Genomic DNA, 13,689 nt, shown 5'->3' on the forward strand with positions numbered 1-13,689 from the left:
AAAAAGTTACAGATTGGGCTGTCAACAAAATGTCAGACCAATTTCCTCTTTAGTTATGGAAGTTATAATCAGCACTTGTAGGGGGCTAGTGAAGATTCTGGTCTTCTCAGAAGGCAACAAAACTAAATACTTTCAAACATGGAATCTAAGTCTTGGGCTCATGGATTTAAACTGTGCTTTTCTCTAAAACTTGTATGCGATGACTAAATCAGAGTTTTGAGGAGGCACTGTGGTGTAGTGCTTCAATTCACAAGCTCTGAAACTAATCCACATACAGTGAGAATCAAATCCTGATGGTATATAGCAGGTTGTAGTCATGATTAAACGAAGTTTATCTAGTGCTTAGAACAGTAGCTGGCACACAGTTAAGTGCTCAATTACTTACTACTATTGTTAGCTATGAGTTTAAATTGGAAAATGTATAAAGCCTTAGGCATTCAGCTCTTGGCACATAAATGATAAAAAATATAGATATGATTGTTGGTAATAACAAACTACTATGCTTTATTTGAAACAATTTGGATTTGTAGCCTACAGTCTTGAGGAGCCCCAAAGGGATGAATATTAACAACTGTTTTGCAGACAAAAGACTTCTTCAAAAATCAGTTATGCTTTATTTTAAAGGAGAGAGAACAGGAACTCATTATTTCCTAATTTTTGACTTAACAAGCTATAAGAGAATGAAGTGCCCCATGAATACCAATTAATATTGAAAAACAAAGCTTTATAGAAATAACAAATGTGACTAGATTTGTTTTTATGTAGATATATGAAGTAATTCACTACTATATCAATTTGTTCGGGATATATTATTAGCTAAATGTTAGAGACTGACTTAATCTCCCACTTGAAATCCATTCCAGGGAAATTTATCATGAAGACGTGGACTGAATACATAGGTGGACTGCGAATATCTGTGGATACCAGTAATTTTTTTCTTTTGAATAGCAACCTCTTGGGTAATACTTTGCTTCAAAGCAATCAATATCCACTAAATATTTTATTTCCTTCATATGAATATTGTATTTTTCCTTTGTTGCAATGACACTATTAAAACTCACTCACAGATTCCTTTTCAAAAACATAATAATATACAAGGTATAGATCCATGTACTCAAATTCTTTATTAGAGCGACATGGAGAGAGTTCCTGGTCTCTTGCCTTCAAATGTTCCCCACATCCTTATATTTTTCACTGCTCCCCTAATCTTTTTAACTCTTCTCTTCCTCTTCTCATTCCTGATTTGCCTTCCCTCCTCCTCTTTAAAATAAACCATCTGTAGTCTCTTCAGTATTCCTTTACTTCCATTATCCACTAGAGATACTTGTGCTGCTTTCTAGGGCTTAGCAGTAATTGCCAGGGTTTATGTAGCACACTGGCATCTACCTCCTCGCAAGCATTATCTGAATATTACCGTCTTGGGACCATGTGAGGAGAAGGGGCAAAAATGTACTCTCAGCACTATTTGGACCACTTCCGTTTGCATAGATAACAGCGTTTGCACAGAAGAGTTGGCAACCAAAGCCCAAGATTGGAGCCAAAGTGACTCCGGCAGCTCTGCAAGAAATCTGGCCCCAGGCAGACTTCTTTGGGCCTTTCCCTAACCGAGAACTGCAGGCTTCATTGACTCCACGTTCGCCCAGTCCTTACCTGAGGCCCCCGGTGGGAAAGGGAAGGTCGTTAGCAGCTATGAAAAGTGAGGATCAAGAATGGTTGCTGTTGAATCTAAGTAAGGGGAGGACGCAAGACAGAATTCTGGGGGGTTGTGGGCCCGGCGAGGACGTTACTTGTCACCGGTGAGCCGAGAGCGAGAATTACGGGATCACCTGGGTTCGAAGATTACAAACACCTGCAGCAAAATTTTCCATCCACCGACCGTACGGGGGCGGGGGAGGGGATGCGGGAGCGCGGGAAAGAGCACTTCTCGAAGCCATTGGTCGCGCCCCCTCCCCGTGGGGCAGCGGCCGACCGGACCCCGCCCCCGCGCCGTGGGTGGACACCGGCCCGGCACCTCCCAGCTGTCAGTCAGAGGCCCGGTCGCTCCCCGCCCCCCGCCTGACACGCACTTCGGGGCCGCCCTCGCCCCCGCCCCGCGTCAGGCATCGCCGGCTTCAGTCACAACACGGGCCGGCTACCTGGGTGCGCCCGGGCCGGCAGCTGCGGGCCCGGCGCCGGCGGGCGGCGCTGAGGGGTCGCTGGGAGGGGCTCGGCGGCGTCTGTTGGAGCCGTTCCCTCGGTGGGCCGCCGGCGAGGGCATGAGCGCGGGCTCCCCGTGCCTCCGGAGTGGCGGCGGGAGTGGCGAGGGCAGGAGGCGCCGCGCAGAGGCCACCGTCCAGGGCAGCGCCGGGGGCCAGCAGGGCAGGAGATGTGCCTGTCCTTAGAGGCACAGGAAGCAGCATGCACCCCGATGCCACCGACAGCAGCGGCGCCGGCCTCAGCCCCGCGCCGGCCACAGGCGCCGGCGGCCGTCCTAGCCCGGGCGCCAGGGACGAACGGCGGCGGGAGTCCCGGGGGGACGCGGAGGCGGCGGCGGCGGTGCCGAGGGACCCGGGCGGCAGGAGCTGGCGAGTGGCCGTGGCCGTGGCCGCAGTCGCTGCCGTGGCCCTCTCCTTTCTGGCGCCCGGCTGCTGGGAGACGGCTGGAGGCGCGGGGCCGTGCACCGTCCTGCTCCGGCTCACCCTGTACCTGAGCTGCGCCGCGGCCGCCTTCCTGCTGGGGACCCTGTTAGCTCTGGTCTGCCGGAGCCGGCGAGCCCCTCCGCCCGACTTCGTCGCTACCTGGAGCCGCCTGGCCGCGGCCGTCCGCCTCCGGCCGGAGGTGAGTACCGGTCTCGGCTGCCTCGAGCGCCCGCGGCCTCATCGCGGCCCTCCCCGCTTCCGGTGCGAGCCACCGGCTCTCGGAGACCCCGCTGGCGGCGGCGTGGTCCTCCTCGCGGGCCCCGGCTCCCCACCCGGGAGCTGGAAGTCCGAGAGAAGCGGGGCTGGGGCGTGTGGGCCCGGCCGGTGGATGCGAGCCTTTCGTGGGCGCCCCGCGGCGACGGGTCGGGACCTGGCGCGGTGAGAGGCTGGTACTCAGCCGCGGTCCCCGGTCCCCACCTTGAGAGCTGGGTGAACATCCCAGATCTCGTCCCAGATCTCCCGTGAGCCGGAGACAGCCACCGCAGTCTGCACCGCACTCTCGGTTGGTTCTTCTGCCCCTTCTCGGTGGGAGGTAACTTAAGGACCGTTTCCAGAAGAAACTTGGGTAGGTCAGCCGCCCAGGACCAAACCGGATACACTTCTTACCACACCGTGTTGTTAAGTAGTGGTGCAGTCCTCACTGGTTTCCGTAATTTAGGAAGGGGACGCCAATAACCACTGTTGCTTGCAACAAAAGGAGAGCTCTGAGGGCGATAGGGCTGGGGTTAGAGATCTAGCAAAGAACAATATTTGCAGTGAGTTCCTCCTCTCTCCCTCAATGCCAAACTCACTACTTTTTCTGTCTCCCAGCTTTCTCTTCATAATCCTCTACAAGGTTTATGGTAGCTTGACTGAATGATACCTTCATTAAGCTGAAGTTGATTGTCCAAGCCCTTTGGGATGAGGGCAATGACAGTGGCTCAACTTCCTACAAATGTTAGAATGACCATTGTTTGCAGGATTTGTATCTGCTCACTCTACGACCTGCTTACTCCTTTGTTTAGAAAAAAAGAAAGCATCATGCTGCTCTCCAGAATTGCTTTTCTGAATTTGCCACTTCACGGTGCAGACTGGCTGGGGTAATGGCTGGAGGGCTGTATGTAAGGCAGTCGGGAGTCCTCATTCTGTAGGTTGATTAAATAAACCTCTGTTTTCAAAATTGGTAGTCTCAAAAAAATTTAATGATTATTTCTCTTAAAAACCTTCACCTAGCTGTCCATTTTTAACACCTAATTTAACAAGAGTTGGTAGGTAGATGTGTTCTTTTCCTTGCCTTTTTTTTCTACATTGATAAGTAAGGGCCGCAAGATTTTATTACTTGCTTATTGACTGCTAAAGGATCAACTCTTGAGTATTGTAAGAATTTATAATTTATTTAGTACATGTTTTTGAGCATCTTACACAAGCCAGGTAGTACTCTGAAAACTGGGGTTGAATCAATAAAACACAATATTCCTGTGAGGCCAGACAGTAACAAAGAAGTACTTTGCAATAGTGAAACTTGCTTATGAAGTGAAAAATGGTTAAGAGTAAGTGAGTGTGAGTGACTGGGTGGTAGGGGAAAGAAGCTTAGATGTTGAGGTCGGGGTCAAAGTCAGGGTACTGCAGGCCACCTCTGAGTGCTTAGATCTCTCTTGTTGTAAGCCATATATTCCCTGAAAACTCTGCACCTCTGCATAGGTAAAATTTGCATTATTATCTAGGAAGATGATGTAGAAAAGGAATTAGAGAAATTAGTACTTTAAAGGTGACACAGAAAATAAAGCAGCATGTGCAGTCTCATGTATGGTATCTGAATATTTCAGATAACAGAAGCGGTAAAGTATTATCTGAAACAAGTAATTTCTTAATTATTCTTTTTGAAATTGAATTCTGTAAGTACATTAGGAAGTTACTTTTTAAAAAAATTTATTATAAGGATTACAGAGAGAGAATGAGAGTATCTTCTATCCACTGGTTCACTCCCAAAAATAAGGCTACAATGGTCAGGGCTAGGTCAAAGCCAGAAGTTTCTTCTAGGTCTCCTGTGTGGGTGCAGGGGCCTAAGCACTTGGTCCATCTTTCACTGCTTTCCCAGGTGTGTTAGCAGGGTTGCTGGGTCAGAAGTGGAGTAGCCAGGACTCAAACTGGCATTCATATAGGATTGCTGGTGCTGCACATAGCGGCTTAACCTGCTGTACCACAGTGTCGGCCCCAAAAATTACTTTGTAAGTTATGTATTACTTAGAATTGGAATCCACATTTACATAAAATTCTCTTTTCTTGATAGTACTGGTGCTGTTTACTCAAGTTGTACTTTACTCTGTTGTACTTGCGGTAATGTGTGTGTGTGTGTGTGTAAATGTGCTCTTCTTTATGAATGGAAGGATGGGAAGGGAGCATTAGCATGTGGTGTAGTATAAAATGTGTGTCAGTTCTGTGGGGGTAGGGGATGGATCACAGAGGTCATCTAACATATGTAGAGGGGGAGGCTGTTTAGCAATCAGCCACATGGAGCTTCTCAGGATAACAGTGACTTCTACAGAAATTGGGATCCAGTATGAAGAAAACAAATCCTCATTCTTAGGCAGTACATTTTGAATTCCCATAGTATGACCTGGATTTGTCAGAGGAATCCATCCTTCTGTCTATCTGAACATCCTTCTTTGGGCCTCTCTTTTGGCTTCCTTCTGCAGAGGAAAAAAAATGCATAGGCTGCCAAAAGTAGGTTACCAGTGAAGCCTACATGGAAGCAGAAAAGATGTTGCATATCTAGGAGTGTTCAGATACTTCACGGTATAGTTATCAATTGTGGTCTACACTTCCGTTATCCCTTGTACCTGGTAGGAGTCAAGGGGTTTTTCTTGTGATAATGGTTGCTAATGACTTGTGGTCAGTAACTTACTGCTTAGCTCTCCAGGTATCTAGTGGGCACCTCCTGTGTGCACAGCTTTTGATTTCACTTGGGTGAGAACTACTGTTCATTAAAGTAGTAAACATCATGTTATCCCAGGTAGAAATTTTATCCCAGATATCCAGTGGTATTTTCAGATTCTAGGGCAACTTTTGTGTGAACTCAGAAAGGTTGATGCTGAAGTCTTGACTGTTGATATCTGGGCTCCATTTGAGAAAAATGTGAGTTTTTTGCAGGCCAGCAGACTGGAGCTGTGATGCTGTGGGCCCAGTCTGCTCCTGGTGTGATAATTGTTAGCCCGGGTTTTCTGCGTAGACTGTCATAGTGTGGTATTCCTAGACCAGGATTGTAGTTTGGTGTCTGCCAGGCCAATTACCTCTTCTGGGTCTGAGCCTCAGATTAACCAGCCACAGTTACTGGACACCAGCACTTGATCCAACCAAATAATATCAAGAAACGTAGGGTACAAGTGAATCAATAGTTTAGGAGAACTTAGTAAAAGACCAGTAATTCAAAGTACGTCTTCTCATAATAGGAAAGAGGAAATATGCCTTACATTTTGATGATAGGAAGGTAAGAGAGAATAATTATCAAATTTTCTATCATTGTCTGGTCTGGATTTTTCTCTTTACTACATAAAAAAATTTATTATAAGTTGGCATTTATAATTTATGGGGTACAAAGTAATGTTATGACCCTAAAATGTGAAATAATTAAATCAAGCTAATTAAAATGTCCACCACTTCAAATAATAAACATTTTTTTGCTCTAGATACTTCTTGATTTATGTCTTACAAGTTCAAAAATAAATAAGCATTTTAGTAATGAAGCTTGGAGAACTGATAGAAGAAAATCCACAAAAGTTTGTTTTTTAAAGATTTATTTATTTATTTATTTATTTGAAAGCCAGAATTACAGAGAGGGAGAAATGCATAGAGATATCTTCTATCCTCTAGTGCACTCCCAAAGCCCACAATAGCCAGGGCTGAGTCAGATTCAAGCAAGGAGCCAGAAACTCCATCCAGGTCTCCCATTTAGGTGACAGGGGCCCAAGTATTTGGGCCATCTTCCACTGCTTTCCCAGGCACATTAGCAGGGAGCTGATCAGAAGTGGAACAGCTGGCACCTTTAAGGGATTCCAGCATCGCAAGCTGTAGTTTAACTTGCTGCACCACAATGGCGGCCACAAAAGTTTGGTGTTTAAAAGCATAAGGGGAACTAAAAGCCACTGTCAGGTGAAGAAAAACTTAAAGATCAACCAGATAAGATGCTTAAGAAGTTCATCAAATCCAATTCATAAGCATTTACTGAATATCTGCTACATATTTCATATTCAGATCCCATTAGATAATTTTTTGCTTTGTTAGTTGTTGGGTGCTATGTTGAGCACGTTGTATGCTCTTGATGAATTTTGATGAGAACAAATTTAAGCATCTAATTGCCATTTTTAGAATTGAAGTTTCAACCAGTTTCCTAGAGAAGAGTTAGAGCTTTGCAGTAGGATCAGTAAGAGCTTGGATAATTGTTTCCTGGAAGTACATGACAGTGTTTTTGGTCTTGGAGAGGACTTGAGATGAACAGGAATACTCCTTGTTCCTGTTCTCTCAGACCTGACAGATTAGACTGATGGAGAAAGACTGGATGGGAGGGCAGATGTTTGCAGAGACAGTAAAAACATTCACAAAGCTATCAACTGTTCCAGTTGGCTGGGATCAGACTTGTAGAATTCCTAAATGAGTTCTTTTACTAACACAAATGCTCTTTGAGTAAAACAAACTTAATTTAGTTACTTGAGGGGAAAAGGAAAAGAAACAGGAATTAGGGTGACTATCCATAGCCTCTTTATAGCTTTCTTTTATTATACTGATTTGATAAACAATTCCTTAATCGTTTGAAGTACTTAATAGTATAATATATTTACTGCCTTCAGGATATTTGTTTGCATTTTAACGAGGGGATTAAGTTGTAGTGGCCAGTGAGAAAAAATAATTTTGAGGAACGTGGCTTTTTAAATCCCTTAAATTATAGAATCATACCTAAGTCTTTGTGGTGTAAGAATTGTTTTACTTTAAATTCACACAAGTGATTTTTTAGGTTAGTTTTTAATAGGTTATCCATTCACATGATTAAAAGAAGCATATAAATACAGTGGACGGCCGGCGCCGCGGCTCACTAGGCTAATCCTCCGTTTTGCGGCGCCGGCACACCCGGTTCTAGTCCCAGTCGGGGCGCCGGATTCTGTCCCGGTTGCCCCTTTTCCAGGCCAGCTCTCTGCAGTGGCCAGGGAGTGCAGTGGAGGATGGCCCAAGTGCTTGGGCCCTGCACCCCATGGGAGACCAGGAGAAGTACCTGGCTCCTGCCATCTGATCAGCGTGGTGCGCCGGCCGTGGTGGCCATTGGAGGGTGAACCAACGGCAAAAGGAAGACCTTTCTCTCTGTCTCTCTCTCTCACTGTCCACTCTGCCTGTCAAAAAAAAAAAAAAAAAAAAAAAAGTCAAAAAAAAATACAGTGGAAAAAAAACCTTCTATGTAAGCAACCACTATTTTAAAAATTTTTTGTATTAATAGAGAGAATAGTTTTCATGTGTTTCAAAGATAAAATTCCAAGAAACTATCCATACTTGCCTCCCTTGCTCTCTCAATGCCCCTACACTGAGAAAAAAATCTTTTTTTATTCCTTTAATTTTTGCAATAACATAATTTCAATTTACTTTATAATCACAAGCTTAATGCACCATGAACCGTAATGTTCAACAAGTAAAAAGCAGAAATACCACTGTTCTGCAGGAATACAGACAAGGACCATAATAATAATAATTAAATCACAAGATATTAGTTTCATTTTAAAAAAAAAAGATTTATTTATTTTATTTGAAAGTAGAATCACAGAGAGGCAGAGGTAGAAAAAGAGAGAGAGAAGTCTTCTATCTGCTGGTTCACTCCCCAAATGGCCACAATGGCTGGAGCTGAGCAGATCCGAAGCCAGGAGATAGGAGCTTCTTCCATGTCTCCCATGTGGGTGCAGGGGCCCAAAGGCTTAGGCCATCTTCTACTGCTTTCCCAGGCCATAGCAGAGAGCTGGATCTGAAGTGAAGCAGCTGGGACTCAAACTGTTGCCCTCATGGTTTGCTGGCACTGCAGGTGGTAGCTTTACCTTCTATACCACAATGCTGGCACCCAGCTTCATTCTTTTTTTTTTTTTTTTTTTTTTTTTGACAGGCAGAGTGGATAGAGAGAGAGACAGAGAGAAAGGTCTTCCTTTTGCCATTGGTTCACCCTCCAATGGCTGCCACAGCCAGCGCGCTGCTGCCGGCGCACTGCGCTGATCCTATGGCAGGAGCCAGGTGCTTCTCCTGGTCTGCCATGGGGTGCAGGGCCCAAGGACTTGGGCCATCCTCCACTGCACTCCCTGGCCACAGCAGAGAGCTGGCCTGGAAGAGGGGCAACCGGGACAGAATCCGGCACCCCGACCGGGACTAGAACCCGGTGTGCCGGCACCGCTAGGTGGAGGATTAGCCTAGCAAGACGCGGCATTGGCCCCCAGCTTCATTCTTACACATTGTTTTTGTTTTTGTATTCTATGTTAACTACCACATATCAGAGAAAACATAACATTTATCTTTTGGGGACTGGCTTATTTCTCTAAACATTATGATCTCCAGTTGCGTCCATTTTGTTGCAAAAGACAGGCTTTCTTTTTTACAGCTGGGTAGTATTCTGTTGTGTATATATACCACTTTTTTTTTTAATCCAGTAATCAATTGATGGATATCTGGGTTGATTCCATATCTTAGCTATTGTGACTTGAGCTTCTATAAACATGGGGGATACTAATAACTCTTTAGCAGCCACTATTAATAGTTGCAGTTTATTTTTTCAGATATCTTTTATGCATACTCAACCAAGTACAGATATGTTTTCAGAAGAAGTTTTTTTTTTTTAACAATTTACTTTATTTATTTGAAAGACAGAGTTACAGAGAGACAGAGAAGCAGAAAGAGGTCTTCCATCCACTGGTTCACTCCCCAGATGGATGCAGTGGCTGGAGCTGCAGCGATCCAAAGCCAGGGGTTAGGAGCTTCTTCTGGGTCTCCCACGTGGGTGCAGGGCCATCTTCTACTGCTTTCCCAGGTTATAGCAGAGAGCTGGATCAGAAGAGGAGCAACCGGGACTAGAACCGGTACCCACATGGTATGCCGGCATTTCAGGCCAGGGCTTTAACTTACTGTGCCACAGAGCTGGTCCCAACCTTTCTTCCTTATGGGAGTACCTATTGTATGTGATGTAATTTCCAGCAAAAGGCTCTGTCACATGGTTATGTTGATTTTGGAAAAAGTTCTTCACATTCATTATATTCTTAATTTCTCTCCCTTGTTTGAACTACATGTGTTATGAGGTATTCCTTCTGACAAAAGGCTTTCCCACATTTATTACACGATTTCCACCATGTAATAAATTCTCTGATGTTATATTTGTGATTTTGGCATAGTTTTCCAACACTCATTCCATTCATACGGTTTCTCCCCCATGTGAATTCTGATGTTTTATGAGGTGTTACTTATGGATAAAGGCTTTTCCATATGCATTATATCCAAAGTGTTTTCCCCCATATGAATTAGATGATGTGCAATGAGGGCTGAACTATGGGAAAAAGCTTTCCAAGTCATTATGTCTAAAAGGTTTTTCTTCATGTGAATTTTCTGACGCATTCTGAGATGTGACTTATTGCCAAGGGCTTTTCTACAGTCAGAAGAAGTTTTTGAAAGCTGTAATTTGTTATATGAACAGTATGATTACTTATAAGGGAAAATTTTTTACTTTCTTTATCTCCTGTTATGAAGGAACTATTCCTTAAGGTTGATAAGCAGTAGATGAAGTTATATATCAATAGTGATAACTTCAAAATAGGAAGATACATGATTAAACCTGGAACATATAAAAATGCTAAACAAGCACAACAGATGTATCCTAGGAAATGAGGAAAATGTGTATTAGAAATTAATAAAACTCTAAAGAAAGCAATGTATATTTTCATAAATTGTTAAAAATATAAAACCAAAAATCTCAAAAGCCGTTTTAGAGACAAAAGGAGGGACAGGTGGACAGATATCATCTGAGATTTGGGTTGCCAGTGAGTAAATGAGATGAGTCATAGGAGCTAGGATTGGAAGGGTAGATTTGGCCAGGTGTGGAAGTCCTCAAATGAGGGAGTCAAATTGGATTTTAGATTGTAGGCATGGCAGCTATTAACATTTTCTGAGCACAGGAGCAATAGCATAAAAGCTGGGCTTCAGAAAAATTAATTGGAAATGTGATTGGGGTAGACTTACAAGAAGTAACATCATGTAGCTGCAGGGATACAAGAGGCAAAGAATTCAAGAGTGAGTGAGATTTTTTTTTTTATGTTAGTTATTAGTTACCATTAGAGATAGGTTCAAGAATATTTTTAAGAGTGTCTTAACATTCTTTTAAGGCGATAAATTCAGTCTCCAACCAAAGGGTCAGACTGTTAATCCACAAATATGTAGCCTGAAAACTTGAATAGTCTGCCTTGATCTGTCTTAATTCTGGTCATTCCCAAGGCTTTTATTTATTTATTTTTTTAACGCTCTTGAATCTTAAGTTGCTTTTGTTTTTGAAACATACTATGATGTCACTTTGGTAACTGAATGTATAAAATATCTTAAAAATATCTTGGGTTTCATTTCCAAGTCATGTCACTTAGGGTTTTCCTTGTCAGAATGGTACAGACAGTGGTACTAAAAAATGATTCAGCAAATCTGGTGCTGAGGGTGCAGGCTACATAATGGTTGTCTGTTGAAAGCTATTAGATTGAAAATGATTGCAAACTTTTTTTTTTTTTTTTGTGGGATGATTGGTTTTTAATTGAAATTTACGTTTTGAAAAAACATATTTCAAACTTGGAACTTGTGCTTTTCTCCGTCACCATTAGTTCACCTTCTGAATTAGGATTTGTTGGCTGCACGGAGGTGATGGGTAGATAGGCTACAGTTTTCAAGGCTCTTCCAAATACTCTGCAGGCCGGGATTTAGGTCCAAGCCACACCCTGCTTTAGTCCTGGGTGTGTGCTTTTATAGTTGCTTCAAGCACTGAGGAGATTTCTAGAAAACCCAGAAGGTTTGGTTGCATTTTGGTGCATTTCTCAGCTCAGGTGCTGCTTTTGGAAAGTATTACTAGGAGTGTGTGATGTCCCTGGGGCTTGCTTTCACTTACGAACTCTGAGGCACTGGCCAGTCCTGATATATTTGTCAGCCAAAAATGAGTAAACTAACTCCAAGTAAAATACCTCTGAGGCCACAGGAGACAAAAAGGAATGAATTCCAGACCTGCATTTGGCCTAGTAGTTCAGCTGGCTGGGACACCTGCATCCCATATTGGAGTGTCTGGGTGGGGAACAGTCCCAGCTCTACCTCTGATTCCAGCTTCCTGCTAGTGCACATCCTGAGAGGCAACAGATGGCAGATGATAGCTCAAGTAGTTGAGTGTCAGCTAACCATATGGGAGACAGCCCTAGCTGTTGTTGGTATTAGGGAGCGAACTGGCTGATGGGAATTCTCTCTTTGTGCGTCTCTATCTTTTTCTTTTTTTTGGTAAAAATTTTTTTAAATGAAATATGCAACTTTAGGATAGCATATATCAACTTATTTAGACTACTAGATCTATTTAATAAACTTTCTGTGTATAATGTACATCTTGGAAAATTGTATCAGTTTTTATAGATATTCATTTCTAAAGTAACCTGAATTTCTGCAGTTCTTAACAACCTGTATGTATGAGTGAGTTTATATAGGCAGTAGGAATTGAAATTTTATAGGCATTTACTCCTATCTGCTCATATACAACCTCATCCTCTTGTAGTATTACAACCTTCTGCCCACCTCTCCCCTCGACCTTTCTGGGCGTGTACATGCAGAGTCCCATATATTTGTGAATAATCTCACTTATGTTCTTGTGTTTCCTGGGGCTTGCAAAACACTTGAGAGAGGCTTCTGTGCAGTGCCACCACTGCCAGTCTCTGAAGAAGTGCACTTCTTGCTGGAGGACTACTGCGTGTCTACCAGAACTGCATGTCCCACAGCGCTTGGCCTTTTTATTTTATTTGTGAGCCAAAGCCACATTATATATATACTCTGTAGAAGCTGGGAGTATAGCTTTGTTTCTTTCACTCAGCCATGTTTTTAAGAAAATTCACTTTGTGTGGAAGCTGAGGAGCTTATGCCTCTGTTTGTACTTCCTGTGAAGACAGCTTCTTTTTTTCACTCGTGGCTCCTCTCAGCATCTCACTCAGATCAGCTCCTGAGGTCAACCTAGAACTTTCTCTGGGCTTCAGGCTTGAACTCTTGCATGAAAGCCACCACCTGGACAGCTTCTTCCTTCTATGCAAATTAACTCACACAAATACTTACCTGATGTATGTAGGCTTTTCCAACTCATTAGATAGGAAATGAACATCTTCAGTATTCCAGAAATTTCTGTCTGTTTTTCCTGAAGCAGAAGTTTAATTTTCTATTTTTTTCCCTTCTGATTTTTTTCCATTTCACTTAAATTTTCTGAGATTTGGCTTCTAGGTAGCTGAGGATGTTGTTGTTGTTGTTTTCCAGATTTGAATTTTTGTCATTCTTAAAGTCTCACTGTTTTAATTCTTTTACTCATGGACAGTTTCAACCTTGACCCTGCTACAATAACTATGTCTACATTGATGACTTAGATATTCATTCCCCAGGCTCAGGTCTTTTTTTAGGCCTTCGACTCACATTTATTCTATTGCTTAAACTGACATTTCCATTTGGCAACCCTTGTGGTACTTGAAATGTGAATCTAAGATATGTTGTGATCAGTGCCTCCTTTCCTCTAGTTCCTGTGTCAGTGGCTAACACCTTCAAAAGTCAAGTCCCACAGCCAGAGGCCCAAGAGTCCTTTTTGATATCTCTTCCTCTCATCTCATATGCATTCCATCATCAAGTCCTGTCTTACCTGTTGAGCAGCCTTGTACCCATCTGCTTTCCAGCTCTCCTTGGTCCCAGCTCTCATTATGACCCACCTAGTATGACTGCAGTAGCCTTTCAGTTGACTCTCTGCCTCCATGTTGGCCTCCCT

At 43.4% G+C, this 13,689-nt stretch overlaps 2 protein-coding genes across 7 annotated transcripts in view; one reads left to right on the forward strand and one right to left on the reverse strand.

The window, feature by feature from the left end:
• CFAP97 (cilia and flagella associated protein 97) overlaps positions 1-1,966 on the reverse strand; it is a 52,054-nt gene extending 50,088 nt beyond the window's left edge. The window contains exon 1 of the mRNA XM_070068373.2: positions 1,651-1,966. The gene's annotated coding sequence lies outside the window, so the exon portion shown is untranslated. The remainder of the gene's footprint in view (positions 1-1,650) is intronic.
• The window catches only part of SNX25 (sorting nexin 25), a 179,655-nt gene that overhangs the window by 27,420 nt on the left and 138,546 nt on the right, over positions 1-13,689 (forward strand). For 2 of the 6 annotated variants that reach the window (XR_011386313.2, XM_051833125.3), the window contains exon 1: positions 2,093-2,817. The exons of 3 other annotated variants lie outside the window; for them this stretch is intronic. Coding sequence is in view for 1 of the 3 variants with exons in the window: in XM_051833125.3 (XP_051689085.1) it covers positions 2,398-2,817 (420 nt within the window). In the remaining 2 variants the exon portion in view is untranslated. Of the gene's footprint in view, positions 1-2,092; positions 2,818-13,689 lie in introns of those variants that run through there. One more of the 6 variants, XM_089325768.1, reaches the window with a different exon arrangement.

The sequence above is a fragment of the Oryctolagus cuniculus genome, chromosome 2, assembly GCF_051225735.1.
Source record: "Oryctolagus cuniculus isolate XC-2025 breed Fujian yellow rabbit chromosome 2, ASM5122573v1, whole genome shotgun sequence".
In the NCBI taxonomy this organism is placed as follows: Eukaryota; Metazoa; Chordata; class Mammalia; order Lagomorpha; family Leporidae; genus Oryctolagus; species Oryctolagus cuniculus.